This window comes from Hemibagrus wyckioides, linkage group LG11 (assembly GCF_019097595.1).
Source record: "Hemibagrus wyckioides isolate EC202008001 linkage group LG11, SWU_Hwy_1.0, whole genome shotgun sequence".
Lineage (NCBI taxonomy): Eukaryota > Metazoa > Chordata > Actinopteri > Siluriformes > Bagridae > Hemibagrus > Hemibagrus wyckioides.
In genome coordinates, this window is record NC_080720.1 from 3,500,852 (window position 1) to 3,522,013 (window position 21,162).

General features: G+C 38.4%; 1 protein-coding gene and 1 non-coding gene across 2 annotated transcripts; both read left to right on the plus strand.

Moving 5' to 3' along the window:
• Window positions 1–1,779: 1,779 nt before the first annotated feature.
• Window positions 1,780–13,909, plus strand: LOC131362068 (diencephalon/mesencephalon homeobox protein 1-B-like). Its single transcript, XM_058403801.1, has 5 exons — window positions 1,780–1,914; window positions 5,916–6,078; window positions 7,804–7,982; window positions 11,121–11,496; window positions 12,133–13,909. Exons 2-5 carry the CDS (start codon window positions 5,931–5,933, stop codon window positions 12,546–12,548), a joined length of 1,119 nt encoding a protein of 372 aa, XP_058259784.1. The 5' UTR covers window positions 1,780–1,914; window positions 5,916–5,930; the 3' UTR covers window positions 12,549–13,909.
• Window positions 9,889–9,970, plus strand: trnal-uag (transfer RNA leucine (anticodon UAG)). The gene has a single exon. It is a non-coding gene; the product is annotated as a tRNA-Leu (tRNA).
• Window positions 13,910–21,162: the final 7,253 nt, after the last annotated feature.

A 21,162-nucleotide genomic window follows, 5' to 3' on the forward strand; every position in this document is an offset into this window, starting at 1 on the left:
CCTCCAACCCAAAGAGAGTGTCGAACCGTGATTATTTCTTGAGACAGGTAAAGACCCTTAGTCCACTGAGTCATCAGATCCATGTTCCTCCCTTCCTTCCACCCTCCCTCTCACCGATCTGGGTCTTCCAACCCAGAGAGAGTCTCAGCCCGTGATCTGTTCATCATGGTGTATAGTTGGTTTTGGAGCAGAGCTTTGTTCATCCTCTGAGGAGATTGTTTATCGTGATATTCTCGTGGTTCAATGTGGTTTCAATTCAATTTAATTCAAGCTTATTTGTTTTGCACTTTTAACAATGGAAATTAGACAAGATTAATATTATACAGAGTGATTATAAATTGTTATTATCACCAGAGAGTGTGATTATAAATGATTATAAACACCAGAGAGTGTGATTATAAATCATAATAAACACCAGAGACTGTGAATATAAATTATTATAAACACCAGTGTGGTTATAAATGATTATAAACACCAGAGTGTGTGATTATAACCTGTTATAAACACCAGAGTGTGTGATTATTAACCATTATAAACACCAGAGAGTATGAGAGCTTGGTTTCTTCATTGATCATTGGTCATGGTTTTGTCATCATGAAGCCAGGATAAAATCTGTCCTGTGAATCCGGTGAACTGGACCTCCAGCATGGTTGAGCTCTGTAGAGCATGATGAGGGATCTCTGGGGCAGGAGCAGTGGAGGAACCGGGCTCAGGAGCTGTTTTGTTATCGTCTTGTGATTGTGTTCCTCCTTCATTTTGATCTTCAGGTTAGTAAAGTTCTTCTCGAGTGGTTGTAGTTTTTTCAGAGTTACCTTGAATCTGGACCGTGACGTTGTTATAGACATGAAGTCACCACTGTATTGTCCAGTTCTTCACTGTTCCTCTCTTTTTAGCAGAGGGGTGAGAGGAACACAGAGCTCTCTCTATCTCTTTTTTCCCCCTTTATCTCTCTGTCCTTGTTTCTTTCTCCCTCTCTCCTGCATCATCTTTCTATCTATCTCTTATTCTTTGTATCTCATTTCCTTTAACCTTCTTTTATTTTAATATTTTGTCAGTTATTGTTCCATTTCATTATTTTCTATCTTTCTTTCAATTTGCTTTAGGTTGTTTTAAGTTCCTTTCTTTCACATCTTTCTGTCTTCCTTTCTTTCACATTTCTCTCTCTCTCCTTCTGTCTCTTTCTCTCTCTCTCTCTCTCTCTCTCTCTCTCTCTCTCTCTCTCTTTCTCTCTCTCTCCTTCTCTCTCTCTCTCTCTCTCTCTCTCTCACACACACACACACACACTTCTGCTCCACTCCTTGCCATCTGTCTCATTTTCTTTGTAGCATTTTTCTTTTAACCTTCTTTCATTCTAATATTTTCTTTCTTTCTTTCCTTTTTTCTTTCTTTCTTTCTTTCTTTCTTTCTTTCTTTCTTTCTTTCTTTTTTCTTTCTTTCTTTCTTTCTTTCTTTCTTTCTTTCTTTCTTTCCTTCTTTCTTTCTTTCTTTCTTTCTTTCCTTCCTTCCTTCTGTTTGCTTTAGGTTGTGTTAAGTTGCTTTTGCTATTACTTTCTTTCATAATGGGCATGACCCTGCCTTCTCTCTCCCTGTCTCTCTCTCTCTCTCTCTCTCTCTCTCTCTCTCTGAGCCCCAGTGTGATTGGTCGCATGCACTCTGCTGTGCCTTAAAACCCCCTCACCGTCTCTGTGTGGGGGTAAAACTCATGCACATACTCACACAGACGCATAGCACACACTCAGCGCTCCACAGTCACAGCTCCACTCACCTGCACACCTTCATCATCATCATCTTCATCATCATCATCTTCATCATCATGGTGTATGATGTGCAGGTCTAAACCTTGGATCCGTAAAACAAATCAAACAAGCGGCATTCTGAGGAGAGACGGAGCGCAGTGAGGGAATCGGCCTGCAGGTGAGAACACACTTTACTTCACTTTGTGTTTAAACACACACACACACACGCACACACACACACACACCTACATGACTTATCATTTAACTCATGCTGTGTATGTAGAATAATGTAGGATCTGTGTATTTGTGGCTGGATTGTAAACAATAGAAACTAAACTTTATATTTTTTAAAGATAGAGAGAGAGAGAGAGAGAGAGAGAGAGAGAGAGAGAGAAGCTTCATTCTTCACTACAAAAAGGTATAGAATTTGTATTTATTCAGTGTACAGTGGGGTCCAAAGGTGTATCATAATATTCATCTATTTTCTTTTATTTTTTTTTAAATATATATATATAAAACTTATTACAACAATTTTCATTAGTAAATATAATACAAAAAAACAATTTAAGATTTTTCAAAAAATTTATTTACAAGAATTTCAGACTTTCTTAGAATTTGTATTTGCCGTAAACTCCACACACCAACCTTTTGCGATCGATTTCTGATCAGATCTCTCCGAGTGCCGTCCGATCGCACCGCTTCACCAGATGAGATTAGACCCGAGGAAAATCTGAGCTTTCGTACAAAACACAGTTCTCATGCACGTTTAAACAGCGAGCTAAAAAATCCGTAATATTAAATATCGAAGATTGTTCTTTGTCGTGATATTTTTACAGAAATAAAGAATCAATAAATGAAAGCAAAGAAAAGAGAGAAAAGAAAGTTTATTCAATTCATTTCCTATTTTGAATGAAAAATAAATAAATACAAAAATAAATGAAAAATCTCAGATATTCAATTCAGTATGAATTTTCAGACTCTGTAGTGTGTGTATTTATCTTTAAAAATAAATAAATAAATAAAATTAAAACGTGTTAATATTAATCATTGTGCTAATATCCATCAGCTCAAATGTTGACATCATGTCCAAACACCAAAGGAGTTCATTCCAAACTAGAAATTTGGCTAAAATGATAGATAGATAGATAGATAGATAGATAGATAGATAGATAGATAGATAGATAGATAGATAGATAGATAGATAGATAGATAGATAGATAGATAGATAGATAGATAGATAGATAGTCAATCTGTAAATTCAGTAGTAAATGAATACTCTTTCTTTTCTCTCTCTTAAGTTTTATCCCAAATACTGATGAGTCAAGAAAGGGAAAGAGAATTGATTTGTAGCTATAATCATAATATATTCGAGATGAACCCCCTTTACATTTAGATCTGTAAAGCACTTATCATTTATAACATTGTGTAGGTTAATATAAAGCCCCATGACTGAAGGAAGTTAGGGAGAGATTTCACACAGTGGGGTTTAGTGTACAGTATAAGATATTGTTTAAATATTTAAAATAATAGTCAGACTGTTCCTGAACACTGATTTGATGCAGGAGGTTATAGCTCTACATTATCATTAAATATTATGACACATTATTGTTGATTAAATTTAACTAAACATGCCATGAGATATGAAAAGTATGTGTGCAGAAGGTTATTTATTGTGTGGTTTATCATACACATGAGATTATTTGTTGTGTAGACTAATATATATACGTACACACACATGCGCACACACACACACACACAAAAGAAAACAGCCATTAAAACTTCATTCTTAATTGGAATTTTTTACTTAAATGTCATAATAATAATAATAATAATAATAATAATAATAATAATAATAATAAACCAAATTATACTTAATTATAAAATAATGATGGTCAGGTTCAAGATAAATCATCTTATATTAGATTATTATTTATTATATAATAAATGTCTGTTATTTTTCTTTATTCATGTGGTGTATATTATACTGTATAAATATTATATTATGATAGTATTTATTATAACATATATTTGTTATTTTTTTATTGTTTATGTAGCTTATATTTATTATATTATTGATAATTTTTGTATTTTGTGTCATTATTTTTTGGTTCAGCGAGCAAAGGTGATTTTTTTTCTGTTGCATACTTGATAATAATAATAATAATAATAATAATAATAATAATAATAATAATAATAATAATAATAAGCATGTCTAGAACTGAATCATGAAGAAGAGTTAGTCCAGTTAATAAAAGCCGGAAGCTCAGTAGTCAGTGTGAAGTGCAGTGTACACCGGGGGGGGGGGGGGGGGGGGGGTATAAAAGTGTGTTAAATTTTACACTCTAGCTGATGTTGTACACGCTGTCAGGATGATAAACGACGTGTTAAATCGTCTCTCTGAGCTCCCCTGCGGCAACAAGCTCAAAACTCGACCTCGGACCCTCGGATAATCGGAACGATTTCAGCTCAGATACCCCGGGAAGGGCGGAGGGGGGTGTTTAGGGTGGGTAAAGGGGGTGTATAGGAGAGGGGAGGGGGTAAAAGTAAGGAAGGTTGTGTCCCACACCGCATTCTGCCTCTCTAACCAGTATGTCAGTGTGACACACACACACACACACACACACACACTGCTGTTGTTTATGAAACAGTCGTGTTGATTTGGGACGCAGAAAAAAAAAAGTTTCATTTAATAAACATCAGTCCTCATTTACAGGACAAAAAAACTGTAAACAATGTTTGATTGTAGGTTTAAACTTAGAAATTGTATAAAATGTTTTAACTAAATCTTGCAATCTACACAAATAGCGAACAATCGCATTTATTTATTTATTTAATTAATTAATTGCCGCAGTTTTCTGTGATGTGTTTATTTTGTGGTTGTTGTTGTTGTTGTTTTTCTTTAAAACTGCAAGCTGTGTTACAAAATTTAAAAAACGAAGAAATATGATAATAATCTTTTTATTGTTTTTATTTATTTATTTATTTTATTTTATTGCCTATAGTAGCAGGTGTCACAAAAAATATGTTAAAGCGCCTTTAAAAAAATGACAAGTAAGTATACCCTAAGTATTTAAAGGGTATGATGATGGCTCTTTTTCCTTTTTCTTCTTCAAGAAAAATATTTGGACCCTGTAATACTGAATAATTTCTATATTATAATTTCTATAATATTTTGACGATGATGATGATGATGATGATTATGATTATGATTATTATGATTGTTGTTGTTGTTGATGTTGATGTTGTTGTAATAGATAGATAGATAGATAGATAGATAGATAGATAGATAGATAGATAGATAGATAGATAGATAGATAGATAGATAGAGTTAAGTTTTACATGCATAAATTATTTATATTGAAATTTGTATGAAATTTGAATTCCAGATAAATATGATTTAGGTTTAAAAGGAAAATGGATCCAAAGTGTAAAAAGTCTGCCTGAAAAGAGAGCTACGGAATTTTACATTAATTTACATTAACACTCGAATGATTAAAAAAATCTTCTTTTTCTAAAATATATAATATAAATAAATATAGTTTAAATTGATTTCATGAATATGTACACTGCGCGCGAATTATTATTATTATTATTATTATTATTATTATTATTATTATATTTTAAGTGTCTCTATTCTTTTCGTTGCTTTTTTCTCTTCTTGTGTAGCATTGATGTAAATTTAATAGTGTGTTTTACCTAATCATTTTTGTTTTGAAGAAGATTCCGCGATACATTTTTCAGAGAGAAATTTTTCAGAGTTAAAACAAAAGTCCAAATCCATCAGACATTGTTGTTGTTGTTTTTGTTTTGTAATCATTACATTTGTTTTATTTACAATCATCAAAAAATGTAATGTATGATATCCACAGCTATGTAAGCTTCTTATTTAATTTTTGAAAGATTGTCTCATTAAATCACGCCGGCCTAATAAATAATACATCTAATAAATGATATTAGTCATATATATATATATATATATATATATATATATATATATATATATATATATATATATATATATATATACAGAGGAATAAAAGGCGCTAAGGAATAAAAGAGGAATACACGGTACCAGCGCGAGACTGAAAATATTGCAGCGCCGGTTTATTCACACTTTACAGTTCTGTCTTTAACCTCTCTCTATCTCTCTCTCTCTCTCTCTCTCTGTGGTATCTCCAGGCTGATCTCTCCACCATGCAGCATTACGGGGTAAACAGTGGATACTCTCTACACGCCATGAACTCCCTGAGCGCCATGTACAACCTGCATCAGCAGAGCACGCAGCACGCGCCCGACTACCGGCCCTCTGTGCACGCGCTCACGCTCGCCGAGAGACTAGCCGGTAAGTAAGCGCGGAAGCGCGCCGGAGGCAGCTCACGATGACATCCTGCGTACGTGATGCTGTGATCTTTGAGCCTGAGTGCAAAAGTTTGCACCATCCCCCGGTCTCTCTCCGTCCATCCTTTCCTCCCTCCCTTTCTTCCTCCCTTCCACAGGGTCTGGGTTACAGTATGCATTTTTATCAGCAACAATCCAGAACTTTCTCAGTCTCCAATACCTGCCAGGAACAAGGCATGAGATGAATGGTTAATAAATGGACATTGAAGCACTTTTTTTTACACAATATGTCCACAATATGGCGAGACGTCAGGAACATGGAGGCATAGAGTTATGATATCTTTAAATGCATTATTAAACCATTGCTAAACCACAGAGCTGCTGAATTCTAAAATCTGATCAGATTTTGTGGTAAGAAGGTATTGATTTATTTTTCTATAACTGTCCAGCTGTCCAGATGCAAATCACAGGTTTACATAAATGCTCTGGTTATGACTACGCACGCAGAGACTCGTATTGAGGAAGATCCATGTAATGTTATTCATGCTTTTTAATCAAAATCGCAAAATGACTCTGGTGAAATGTTCTGTCAGGAGACATTTACTGGACATTTGTGGAAGGAGTCTCCAGTGTCGGTGATCTGTAACAGTCAGGTTTTGCGGTTTATTGTTAACGTAAACAGAAGTAGTCAATGGCTATAATGATCGTTTATTTTGATTAAATAAATGTTTTTCAATATAGAGAAGAAACCGGTGAGTCTGGTAAAGGGACGATTTTTATAGCGTGCAAAAACCAATAGCATCAAATCTAACTATCTGTAAATAAAATGTTGGTTTTTTTGCTTTAAAAATCCATTCAGAATTGTTTGCATTTCTAAATTATCATTGATCCAAAGAAACCTATTTATTAATGTACATAATTTACATATTTATCTGCACTTGTTCATTTGCACAATTGCTACTATTTGCACTTCTTCTAGATGCCAAACGGCATTTCGTTGCTATCTATCTATCTATCTATCTATCTATCTATCTATCTATCTATCTATCTATCTATCTATCTATTTCATTATTTGCTTTGCTAATTGATTGCAGTTAGCATCGCTTGGTATTATAGAGAATAATTAGCCTCCGTGTGATGACAGTGACTTCATATCATCACCAATTCATCGCCGATTATTTTTTCTACAACAGCACATGCCAGGTTTTTTATTTATTTATTTATTTATTTATTTTTCAGTAGTAATGATTAAGAAACGATCTCATGGAAACTGAAATTTCATATCGCCGTTATTTTCATTGAGGGTGCACAAACTTTTGCACTCAGCGATACACATCATTTTGGAAAAAAAGCTCGCCACAATCTGCCTTCAAGTGGTTAATTTAATGTCATTCGTTTCTTTCTTTCTTTCTTTTACACTTTAATTTCTTTTGGTATTCCTTGTTCTTTCCTAATATATTAAAACCTAATATTAAATACAAATATAAATCAATCTTCATATTAAAACTGTTTTTAAGCTTGTGTTAAATGCAGAATTAAAATAAGTCTCACATTTTCCCAAAATCTTGGAGGATATCTGATCGAACGATTGATTAAAAGACGTTTTTCCCACTTCATACACATACTCAGAGACCCAGAACTTATCATATAGCCTAAAGACAAATTACTAAGCCAAGTTGTATTGTGATGGATATAAAAGGATCGTTGTGTGTGTGTTTTTTTCCCTCAGACATCATCCTGGAGGCGAGGTACGGCTCCCAGCACAGGAAACAGCGGCGGAGTCGCACAGCCTTCACTGCTCAGCAGCTGGAGGCCCTCGAGAAAACCTTCCAGAAAACACACTATCCTGATGTAGTAATGAGGGAAAGGCTGGCAATGTGCACCAACCTGCCTGAGGCTCGAGTACAGGTACACACACACACACACACACACACACAGAGACAGTACTAAATACATGGAGGACTATATATAGAGCAAAATCACTGTCCAAAGCACCATGTACTGTTGCTGTAACAGTAATCTTATTCACTGTGTAGTGAAATGCTTCAGCTGCTGTTTGGAAATTATACAATTTGAGGAAAGCATTAATCCCCCTGAACTGAGTTCTGGATTACTGGAATAAACACTCAAATAACCAAAACCTGTCACTGAACACAAAGACTTCTAGGGGAAATAATTAATATTTAGTCAAAGAGGTCATGGTTATTTTAAAAGTTGAGCCGGAAATCCCGTAACAGGATTTTTCTGACAAATATGTCAAACATTATCACACTCTGAGGTTTATTTGGCCATCTTGGAACTGAAGTGGTCACGGGCTACCAATGAAATAACAATTCAACTGAGATTAAAAAATTGTCGTAAGAAGGCGCTGGATTTAGGGATATTTTTTCCACACACTGGGATGTGAGTTCATATGAGCAAAGTATGTCAACAAGAGGATAAGGCAATGGACCATCAATCCACTTTGCAAAGCCCTTGTGGGTTTGCATCTTGAAGTGCATCTGGTAAAAGAAGTGTGCATGGTACAAACATTGTGACTGCCTGCCAGAGTGCCTCTCGTTTCCCGACCTGGCGGGCCTGCCTTACCCTCACCCACACCCCAACTGGTGGTAGTGTGGCTGAGCAGTCTAACGTGCTGGCTTAAAGCTTCAGCTTTGGAGTTGTTGGTTCAAATCCCCTTGCTGTTCTGAAAAGGGTGCAGAGCAAAACATTCACATGTTCCTGTGCAACTGTTCAGCCCTGATTCACACCCTCTGTGTGTGCAAGCCTTCAGAACCTGGCCTAAGATTAAGGCTATAAGGTCTTTTTGGTGGCTTGAGCCAAGGCAGAGCTCTCTCCCTTCCTTGGAAAGGGTTAGATGTTTATCTGTCTCCTGTAAGGCTGGTAAAGTGGAAGGCGTGGTAAGGTGTGCAGGTCTCACGACAGGCCATTTGTAGTGCCCATGCCAGGCTTCCTCTTTGTCTGGTGGAACGACAGAGTCAGCTTCTTACCATGAACGCATTGAGCATCTTGGGCTCTTGTGTAGCATGGCCGAGCAGTCTTAGGTGCTGGATTTAAGCTCCAATCCTTTGGAGGCGGGGAATAATTTTCAAGGCACCGCGGCTTTCTAAAGGGTTGTGGGGCCTTGGCACCACAGAGGTTTTACAGTAATTGTGGCTCCTGTGCCTTCTGCAAATGCGCTTAAAAGTTAATGTTTCCAAATTAATTTGCCATGCAGGTCCCAGGTTACGGCAACTGGTGTCACTGCCTGGCTTTGTGATGCTGCTCTATTTTATACCTTGCTTTTTAAAGCAGCAAGTCCCAACAACTACAGCAAGGTGCAAAAAATGCGGGTTCTGCATGTGTGAGTGGTGTCACAGGCTGCCAGTGAAATAACAATTTGACTGAGATTAAAAAATCTACATAAGAAATGGTGGCTGAGAGGTTTGGGAAATGGAGTGCAAGTCCCAGGTGGTCTGAGGTGTAAAGTTGTGTGGGTTACCAATCTCTTCAGGGGTGTGGGTTGGAATCCTGCTGCCAGGTGGCTTTTTGGTCAACAACAGCAGAAGGAGTTCCTTCCGCCCACACCTTCAGATTTGACGGTTGACTGAGACTTAAGCTGAGACAAATTGGGGTCAATGGCCAGTCATGAGCCAAGGCCGAGCTTTCACCTTCCTTGGAAAGGGTTAGATGTCTCCTGTAGGGCTGGTGAAGCAAAAGGCATGCAAGTCTCATGACAGCCCATTTGCAGTGCCCATTCCAGGCTTCCTCCTTGTCCAGCGGCACGACACAGTCAGCTTCCTACCATGAATGCGTTAAGCACTTTGCACCCTTGGGTAGTGTGGCCGAGTGGTCTAAGGCGCTGGATTTAGGCTCCAGTCTCATTGGAGGCGTGGGTTCAAATCCCACCGCTGCCAGGTGAACCTTTTGGTCAACAACACCAGAAGGAGTTCCTTCCACCCTTCACCGAGACTTAAGATGAGACACCTAGGACACACCCTCATCACATTTGTGTCCTCTAACCTCCTCTTTATCACAAAGGCTATAAGTCGAATTCTTGGCACATGGTCTGCGAGACCATGAAATTCTGCTTGCGAGCAGTGTCAGTCACCGGCTACCAATGAAATAACACTTCAAACAACTGAGATTAAAAATTCGACTAAGACACTAAGGTCAACCACATGACTTAAGCTATGGCTCACATGGCTAAAGCTCCATCCTAAAGGACACACTTCACACTGCCCTCAGACTATATATATACACTATGCACAGTCCTCTATCGTCTAGTATATGAATGTTAGCAGGATCATGCCATCACAAATGAAAGTCTAACTAACTTTTTACTGACCACATAAGGCCACACTGCTAGCTTTAGCATTTACAATATAATGAATTTTTAAAACTGTGGAAAAAATACAATATAATAGACATTTGCAAAAGGTCCAGAGTGTCGTTGAACATCTTGAAATGTTTTCTCATCCAGCATCAGCACCTGGTAGCCCCTCCCCTCTTCCGTTACGTAAACAAAGCTGCAAGTGTGCAGGAAGTGTTCAACGTTCCACATATCATTATTTTGGTTGAATAAATGCATCACTACTACTACTGGTTGTTTTATTGAAGCTACAAGAATCAGAATCAGAAAAAGTTTTATTGCCAGGTACAGCAAAGGGTCAGCAAGGAGCACTTTACAGTACTAGGAATTTGTCTTGGTGTCAGGTGCAAACATATACACAGGTAAATAATTTAAATAAATACTGTATATGGTGACTTGTATGAAAATTAGTGCAATAGAAAAATATAAAAAGTGAAAGTGACTGTAACATATACAAGGTTAAGATAGCTAACATGTCGGTAAAAGTTTTAGCCACTAGCCAATTTTGCCAGTTTCAACAGATGACCATAGTATAAATTATTACTCTTCTGCTCTTTCTGAATTTTATCATGATATCAATGCAATCAGAAACTCCAAAAGAATGATTATTACAGAGATAAAAATACATGTGACAGAACAAGAAAATGTCACATGCTCTTCAATAATTGACATTATTTTCATTTTTTCTCTGTTAGGTTTGGTTTAAGAACAGACGAGCGAAGTTCCGTAAGAAGCAGCGCAGTCTACAGAAAGAGCAGCTCCAAAAGCAGAAGGAGGCGGAGTCAGAAGTAAACCAGGAATCAGAGGATAAAGAAGAAGCATTGCCTACACAAACGCCTCAAAATCCACCTTCACCTTCAGACGGGACTCGAGCCAAACTTCCGCCTCCGGAGGAGCTGAGCGAGGAAGTGAACGTTACCTCACCCGAGCACTCGGGGGCGGAGTCAGGAGCAGAGGATTTGACTGACAGAGAGGATGAGCCACAGTTGATCAGAGAGGAGGAGAAAGGGGCGGGGCTGGCGTTGACAAGCGGCACAATGTCACCATGCAAACCACTCAGTCCCAAATCTGGTAACTTACTCAGGCTCCTGGATTTTTAATTTAATTGAATATTAGTAGGATTACTTCGGGGACAACGGTTATTCCTGGAGATGTTTTGTTCCAGCATTAAGTGGCACATTTATTAGGGTGGAGAAGGGATAGGGTCTGGGAATAGCTAAGCACAGCTCTCCAATCACAGTCGTTTCTGCAGTAAGACTTGCTCTGATTGGCTGAGACAAAAAGAGAGAGGAAGAAACTGTAAAATAGAGCCATTAGACATCATTTTCATGTTCACAGCACCATTGAATAATCGATTCTGATTGGTCAGAAGATTCTACAACAGCAGCTCTATATAGCACTAGTGCATTAAGTTATCGTTTCTGTAGTAACAGTTCAGTCACAGGGACTAAGACTAATAATAAGCAGTTGTTAGTGAACAAATAAAACAGTTTCATCATTTATGGAAGGAGTCAGTAAGTTTTCCACTATAGGAAAGTCTTCAAGACAGAGGAGGTTGTTTCTATAGTAACATGACAAGCTGAGGGTTTTTGGTTTCATTAAAGTCAAGAGAGAATGAAAGACAGACAGGTGAGATTCTTTACACAGTGAGCAGTGATGATCTGAGACACTGCTAACGTTGTACCCTTTCCTGTACGTTCCCTCCAGATTCTCCTCTCACCTCGCCGTCTCTCTCGTCCTCCAGTGTCCTCGGCAGCGGTTTAGTCCAAACCAACTCCTACGCTTCATCTCCTCTCAGCCTCTTCCGTCTACAGGAGCAGTTTCGGCAGCACATGGCCGCCACGAACAACCTGATGCACTACACTCCCTTCGACATGGCCACCCCGTCCTCTTCCTCCTCCTCCACCTCGTCTTCTTTGGCTTACCTGGGCATGAACATGAACATGAACATGAGCATGAACATGGCGTCTCCGCTCGGCCCGCTGCAGTGTCAGTCGTATTACCAGTCTCTGTCTCAGCAGGTGTGGAGCAGCTTAAACAGCAAGACGAGCAGCATCGAGAACCTGCGCTTCAGGGCCAAGCAGCACGCAGCCTCACTCGGATTGGACACACTGCCCAACTGACCTCGGAACAGCCGAGATGAAACAAACCGGAGAAACAGATTGGACTTATTTAAACGAGACACACTGGGAGGAATGGCTTCGACTGGGTGTGTCGTCGATGGACAACAACGGACATTATATCAGATGTACATTTTAACCAATCCATACCTCAAGATCTGATCTCTCGCATCTGTTCTGCTGTGTAAATTCATTTCCACTACGGCATCTCCACTGAATTCTGCTTAAGCTATTAATATTAGCATTATAGAGACACCCAAAGGATACAGGTCATCCGGTTAGTCCTGAAAAACAGGTATCGAAAAATGTGACCACAACAAAATAGCATCAATATCAAAACATCTGCTATAAATATAAATACATATTTGAGACCTAAACAGCTGAACGCACATGTTTCCCATAGACAGTGATTTATTTTAGTCAAAGTTATTTCACCTCAGGTTGCATTGCATCATCGTTGTTTATTAATTTAATATAAAAGCACATCTTCAAGTATTTTATTCATTACATAATGGAATAAACTTAAATTAAGGACTCTGATGAATAAACTTTTACATAACATTATAGCATCACCTGCATGATGTGATATTGGCGAGAATCAAAGGGAAGGTGTACAAGACAGTGGTGAGACCGGCCATGTTGTATGGTTTAGAGGCAGTGTCACTGAGGAAGAGACAGGAGTCAGAGCTGGAGGTAGCAGAGCTGAAGATGTTGAGGTTCTCTTTGGGAGTGACACGGTTGGACAGGATTAGGAACGAGGACATCAGAGGGACAGCTCATGTTGGACGATTGGGGGACAAAGTTAGGGAGGACAGATTAAGATGGTTTGGACATGTCCAGAGGAGGGAGAGTGAGTATATTGGTAGGAGAATGTTGGACATGGAGCTGCCAGGCAGGAGGAAAAGAGGAAGGCCAAAGAGGAGGTATATGGATGGAATAAATGAGGATATGAAGCTAGTGTTGAGGATGCAGAAGATAGGGATAGGTGGAGAGAGATGATTGGATGTGGCGACCCGTGAAGGGAAAAGCCGAAAGAAGAAGAAGAAGAAGAAGAAGATAGTCACCTGCATGACCTCATGTCATGACACCGTGAGCTGTCATGGTCTCTAATGCAGTCTTTTCTCAAATATTCCACAGCCCTGGACTTCTTTAGCTGGTAAACCAATCCTACAAGAATTTTAAACCTCACCAACCCCCTATGCTTCCAGACTCCAGAGCCGCACTTTAAGAACTTTAATATGTATCTGGATTTCTCTACACAAAGACTTCCTGTGTGTTGTTTTCACTGACCAGCCTACAGAGGCTGAGCAGGTGAAGTGAACATGTGACAGTGACTGACCCATGTAAATACGACACATGTTTAGGAGGAGGGTCATTGATAAACATTCTGCTAAAATATTCTGCTGTCGTGTTGATAGATATTACTGTCTGGGAATTTTTCTCTGGGTTGTTGATGTAAATGTGAATAATTTATCTGTGAAATGCGATAAGAGAATAAACATTATACCTGTGAAACACATGGCAGGTTTCATTCGGCGGAATCTAGGGAGCAATCAGCGATCAGCCATCATTCAGTTGGTGTTCCAACAACAATCTTCTACACACACACACACACACACACGCATACACACACACACACATCCTGTATCATGTGATCTAGTAAGGAGTGAGTATAATACAAGCACACTTACACACTATAAACACACACATGCAAAAGCATACATACACACTGGACACACATACACACACACACACACTCAAGTGCCAAGTGCATATACACACATACACACACATCCTGAGTAGATAGAAGTGAATGAAGTACAAGCATACACATTCCTGCTCAAGCAAACACACACACACACACACACATTGTGTCCTGAGTAGATAGAAGTGACAAAGTGAACACACACACACACACACTGTGTGTCAGCAAAATGATGCAGCATCAATTTGGTTTGGATTGATGGTGAAAAGGTCTTTAGGTTCAGGCATGTTAGTTACTTACACACAGACACACACACACACACAAAACCTCATTCTCTTTCACATTTGTGTGCTGCTGTTATAGAAAATTAATCAGTGGCTGGTGTAGGCGGAGACACTCCAGTTCTTCCAACCTTTACCTCCACACCATGTCATGCTGGAACAGGGTTTGAGTCTATCAGCTTGAGTAGCTTGAAACACATCCAGACTGAGATGATTCTAGAGGTGATTCTTTACATGGTGTGAATTTGGGGTTAGAAAGTACACTGGAGTGACACTGGAGACTCCTTCCAGAACATTTCACCACAACATGTTCTCAAAATAAATTTATGAGGAACATCCACCATGAACACCTCAAAAAACAACAGTTTTAATAATATGTGAAGCATCCAACATAAAATCCCTGGCTAAAGGGTTACTATAGAAACAACGAAGACATTAATATAAACACGTGACATTATTGTCATAATCTGCTGTTATAGAAAATTCATTAACACCTTCTGACGAATCAGAACCGAGAATTCAAAAGTCTACTAGGAGCAGTCATTTCTTAATGTGTGTGTGTGTGTGTGTGTGTTAAGCTGCTATGGTCTTTCCAGAGCTCTTTGATGTCTATCAGGGCTATACGTTTTTAACAGGATTTTGTCGGCTGACAGGAGGCTGAATGTGTGGAGGAATTGCGATGGCAGCAGGGCTGGAAAATACTGGAACAGGATTAGGATCATATTCTAACAGCGGCTGTCACCTCATCAATGAGCTCCGGTTCCCCAGAGACAGCTTGCTTTTAAAGCATGCTTAAAATCTTCAAAAAACGGTATGTGTGTGTGTGTGTGTGAGAGAGAGAGAGAGAGAGAGAGAGAGAGAGAGAGAGAGAGAGAGTGGTATGTGTGTGAAGTGAGAGTGTGTGTGTGTCAGGATGGTGGGAGTGACGCCTGATTGAACAGTGTGTGTGTGAGTGTGTGTGTGTGTGTGTGTGAGTGTGTGTGTGTTTAATTGAACAGTGTGTGTGTGTGTGTGAGTGTGTGTGTAATTAAACAGTGTGTGTGTGATTGGCATTTGGCTCGGAGAGTGTTAGGTGAGGAGGTTGGAACAGATCCGGATTTTAGGTTGAATCTAATGTTTCTCCTGAGCCGTATTTGAAAGATCAGGAGGAATCGGGTTTAGAGTTCCTCACAGACACTCTGGAGTAAAACTGCCATTAAACATTAAATCCAACAGTTTTAGCACAGAGGAAAATGCTCAGCGCCGCTTTAATAATAACTCTCTTGTTGATGCTTTTAAGTCTCTTAAAGGCTTTTCATACATCCTCTGACATTTCCCTCCTTCTCACCTCTTCCGTATAACCCTCAGAGTTCCTCAGCTAGCATAAGTAATACTCAATAGCCTTATTTTAGCTACTAGATTTGCTGACTACAAAATGTAAGGATTAGTTACTAAAATAGTTAATAACAATTAAAAGTATTAGCTACCCTATTCATTATTAGGTAGCTAGCTGCTAGAATTTTGAACTTGCTAGGTATCTACCTAATAACCATTAAGATAAAATTAGCTAAGTAGCATTACATAACAGCTAACCTATCCATTATTAGCTAGATGACTTTAAGTACAAGCTTGTGATCAATGATTAGTCATTGTGAATGATAATGATCAGTGATTGGTCATTAGTAACAATAGTGATCAGTGATTGGTCATTGGGAACACTAGTGATCAGTGATTGGTCATTGTGAATGATAGTGATCAGTGATTGGTCATTGGGAACAATAGAGATCAGTGATTGGTCATTGGGAACAATAGTGATCAGTGATTGGTCATTGGGAACAATAGTGATCAGTGATTGGTCATTGGGAACACTAGTGATCAGTGAGTAGCCATTTGGAACAATAGTGATCAGTGATTGGTCATTGTGAATGATAGTGATCAGTGATTGGTCGTTGGGAACAATGTTGATTGGTCATTTGGAACAATAGCAATTGGACATTGAGAACAATAGTGATTGATCATTAGGAACAACTGTGATCAGTGATTGGTCATTTGGAATACTAGTAATCAGTGATTAGTCATTGGGCACACTAGTGATCAGTGATTGGTCATATGGAACAATGGTGATAAGTGGCTGGACATTTGGAACAACAGTGATCAGTGATTGGTCGTTGGGAACAATGTTGATTGGTCATTTGGAACAATAGTGATCAATGATCGGTCATTGGGAACAATAGTAATTGGACATTTAGAACAATAGTGATTGGTCATTGGGAAAAACTGATCAGTGATTGGTTTGTGTTTTGTTGCAGGAAGAGAATTAGTCAGTTGTCACTTAAATTAGCTTGAGGCTTCATTTTTTCTACATACTATTTAAATGTGAGAAAGTCACCCAGCTTTAATGCTACAGAAAATATATTTCTAACACCACACTTTTAGCGTTCAGGTCATTTGTATGGTCAGTTGTTATCATGCAAGCTAGCGTGAGAGATCAGGAACAAAGATGCAGTTAATTAGCATTAGATTATGTTTTCCCATATTGCTTGGTTGCTTGATAAACAGGGCACTAAGTAACTAAATTCAATAAGTAAATTTAGAAATGTACATTTATTTAAACTTTAACTTAAGTAAAGAATTTGAAGCTGTACTTCCTGGCAGTCACTGAGAGGCTAAATCTCTCCACACACTTCCCGAAAAGTGGATGAGACGGACTCGAGTGTCTATCCTGGGCGCTAATCCTGACATGCACCATCTGCATTTTTCCATTTAGTCTACATGTTTAAGCACATTTGCACAGCATTTATCACTTCAATGTAAACCAATTTGGCTGTAAGGGCCTTGGGGCAAAGAGAGACAGAAAGGAAAAGCCCAGACATAGCAGAAGCTCAGTAGGAGACATGCAGCAAGCGCTACTGATAGCAGAAAAGAGAATCGTGTCCAGAAGCTACGCTTTTTCATTCTGCAGGATAAGCAGCCCAAACCTGCAGCACTAAAGTGTTGAGTCACAGAATCTTTACAATCGTGCTCAGAGCCCAAATCCTGCCGTACACGGATCAGCAGACACGCGTAAACTCCCGTCGGCATGGCGATGTAAAGATGAATGTCTTCCTCTGATGTCCTTTTTAACATCGCACGTGAAACTTTTATCATCTACAAGGCAGATGAATCCTGTGACCAACGTTATTACCTCCAGCATTAGGACAATCTCAGGACCTCTGTGGCTCTGGACGTCTTTGGAATGGGACATTAGCAGGGAATGATCCTAGTTTAAGTGAAGGCACTTCTCATCTTTAAAGCGTGCGCTGTCATTTGATGAGAAAATGGCTTTTAAGAACTTTCTTATAAGATTGCTTTTCATCGCCCGTGCACCGAATGAGGTGTTTTCTCTCACCAATGAGACGTGAAATGCTGTTTTCGTCCAAAGTAAGTGTCTTTTGTGGGGCTAGAGTCACCAGGTGCTCTGTCATTTTAGTGAAGTGAATGCTGAGGCAATAGATGATCGACATGCTATATACATGTGGACTGGGCTGAGTCCTGGGCTGAAAAAATAAATAAATAAAAGTTTCTTTTAAATGTTCAAATTTTACCTTTTTTCCATCTTTATTTGGACTACTTGATTTTTTCTCTTTATTTTTCCTCAGCAATTACTTTTTCTGATTATTATTATTATTATTAATAATAATAATAATAATAATAATAATAATAATAATAATAATAAGATAAGATAAAACTTTATCCATCCCACATTGGGGAAATTTCCCATTTTTTAAAATTTTAATTTCATTATTATTATTATTATTATTATTATTATTATTATTATTATTATTATTATTATTAAGATAAGATAAATCTTTATTTGTCCCAAAGTGGGGAAATTTCTAATTTTCTATTTTTATTTTTATTTCATTTTTCTTCTTCTTCTTCTTCTTCTTCTTCTTCTTCTTCTTATTATTATTATTATTAAGATAAGATAAACCTTTATTCATCCCACAGTGGGAAAATTTCAATTTTTTAAAATTTCATTATTATTATTATTATTATTATTATTATTATTATTATTATTATTATTATTATTATTATTATTTGCCTTTCCTAAATACCCAGTTCTTCCATTTTATTTCACTTTCTTCACATACCTCTACATCCATTACATTTTTCTCCTCATTTCCTTTCCTTCACATGTCTCATTTGGTTAGAATTTCCACATGCACTGTTCCTAGTAAAGGTTGAAGCTTCACTATAGGGTTAAAATGGATATCTTTGAGTAGGAAATCAGATGTACAGGACTATTTTAGAACAACGCGATGCGTCTTGTGACTGCTCAAACACAGGGCTATTTCAGAAATAAAGACATCAGAGTGAATGAGGCTGAATGAAAGCAGGCATTGCATTATGGGCTTGCTAGGGAAGAAGTTAAAACATTTAAATGTATGTAAAACCCAACACAAACACATATTTACATCACAAGCAGGGAGAAATGAAAATGTCATGTGTCATTAAGTTCATCTGCAGCACCTTCAAATGTTCCTCTCCAACACAGGGACCATTCACGTACAAAAATGAAGCAAAGGGAAAATGAGAGGGCAAAAAAAAATAAAAAATAGAGAGAAATGTTTACCACATCCTTTTCACACTGCGCTTTCCAATGAAGCGGTAAACTCGGGGCTAGGTGTCATTCCATTTAATGACAGGATGTTATTGTGGTTTCTTAATGTCGCTACACATTTTCACGCAACATTACACAACATGAGAACAAATGACAACAAGGATCTATGGGAATACAGAAACAATGCATACATCGTGTTAACTTGGTCAATAAGCGTCAGGTCTAGTTATGCTGCTGCCATTAGATTCATTCTCCTGACTTATACACACCCTTCCTGCTAGCTGAAGCTGGAACCTTTCCCAAAGGTCAAAATTCTTAGTCCTGCATTTACACAAGCATCAAGGGAAACACAAACTACTACATCTGCCATATGTCATCTTTAGACCCAAAAGCTCTACTTATGTCGACCTTAAAACCAAAACCTCCTCCTCCTGCTATCCTGAGAGCCAACATGTTCTACTCCCACTATCCTGAGAACAAAAAGCTTTTTACTCCTGCCATCCTGAGACTGTAACGCTCAAAACCTGCCATATACGTCTAGAAGATCTATTCCTTCCATCCTGAGACCCACAAAAACTATTCCTGAAATCATAAGAACTACAGGCTCTCCCTCTACCATACGGAGACCCAATAAGCTATACTTGTACCATCCGGAGACCCAATAAGCTATACTTCTACTATCCCAAGACCCAATAAACTATACTCCTACCATCTCTAGACCCAATAAGCTATACTTCTACCATCCCAAGACCCAAAAAACTATACTTCTACCATCAAGCTATACTTCTACCATCTTAAGAACCAATAAACTATACGTCTACCATCCTGAGACCCAATAAACTATACTTCTACCATCCCGAGACCCAAAAAGCTATACTTCTACCATCAAGCTATACTTATACCATCTTAAGAACCAATAAACTATACTCCTACCATCTCTAGACCCAATAAGCTATACTGCTACCATCCCAAGACCCAATAAACTATACTTCTACCATTCTGACATCCAATAAGCTATACCGCTACTGTCCTGAGATCCAATAAGCTATACTTCTACCATCCCGAGACCCATTAAGCTATACTTCTACCATCCTGAGACCCAGAAACTCTACTCCTGCCATCATGAGACCAAAAATCTATACTGCTACCATCCTGAAACCTAACAAGTTCTACTCTTGCCTACTCCTGAGAACAAAAAGGTCTATTCTTGCAATCCTAAATCCTACATGTTCCTATTTCTGCTATCCTAAGGCTAATGTGTTCTAAGCAGGCCATATACAGGTCCAGAAGATCTGTTCCTTTCATCCTGTCATCCACAAGCTCTACGTCTTCCATCACAAGACCACAAATGTCTATTGCTACAATCCTGAAACCACAAACAAGCTCTACAGCCATCTTAAAGCCTATGTCCTCTATCTTGAAGACTCCATACCACCCCGAAGCCTACAAGCTTCACTCCTACTTTAGTGTTGACTGATAACTGTCTTTTTGCTAGATACTAACTTATGTGTGATAAAAAACATATCCAGTGGGTCACAGTGTCAGCCAAAGGAGGATGGGTTCCTGTTATCTCAGACCCTTAGCTGAGGTGATGATGTCTATAAAGTTGCATTGAGGCGATCTGTATTGTTACAGGTACGACAAAATAACATTCATTTGTAAGACTGGATTCATTCAAAGGTAAATGTACAGAATCCCATTAGTGAAAAGGTAGGCCTTTATTCACACTAAGAAATTTGATACTGGATCTAATCATGTGCTGTAGCTGAAATCTGATATATAATATATTCATTCATAATAAAATTAATTTAATAAAAAATAAAATGTTCCTCTTATGTCAAATGCGGTCAATCACAGACGCTCGGATTAGAGTGGTTTAGTCTCGTGAGCACCATGTCTACGTCAAAATAGAATAAGACTGCAATCATATAATTCATAACAGAATTTTAACATCATCTGAATCACTAACACAACTAACTCCACCTTCAAACCTTAGGCCACGCCCACACCTGAGTCTGAAAGGTGAAAAAAATGAACCATGTGCTGAGG

Bases quoted from the DNA above. Each gene is read 5' to 3' on its own strand.
- LOC131362068 (XM_058403801.1), top strand. From the start codon at position 5,931: ATGCAGCATTACGGGGTAAACAGTGGATACTCTCTACACGCCATGAAC. The intron at 6,079-7,803 runs GTAAGTAAGCGC...TTTTTCCCTCAG, and splicing joins GCTCGCCGAGAGACTAGCCG to ACATCATCCTGGAGGCGAGG. The intron at 11,497-12,132 runs GTAACTTACTCA...CGTTCCCTCCAG, and splicing joins ACCACTCAGTCCCAAATCTG to ATTCTCCTCTCACCTCGCCG.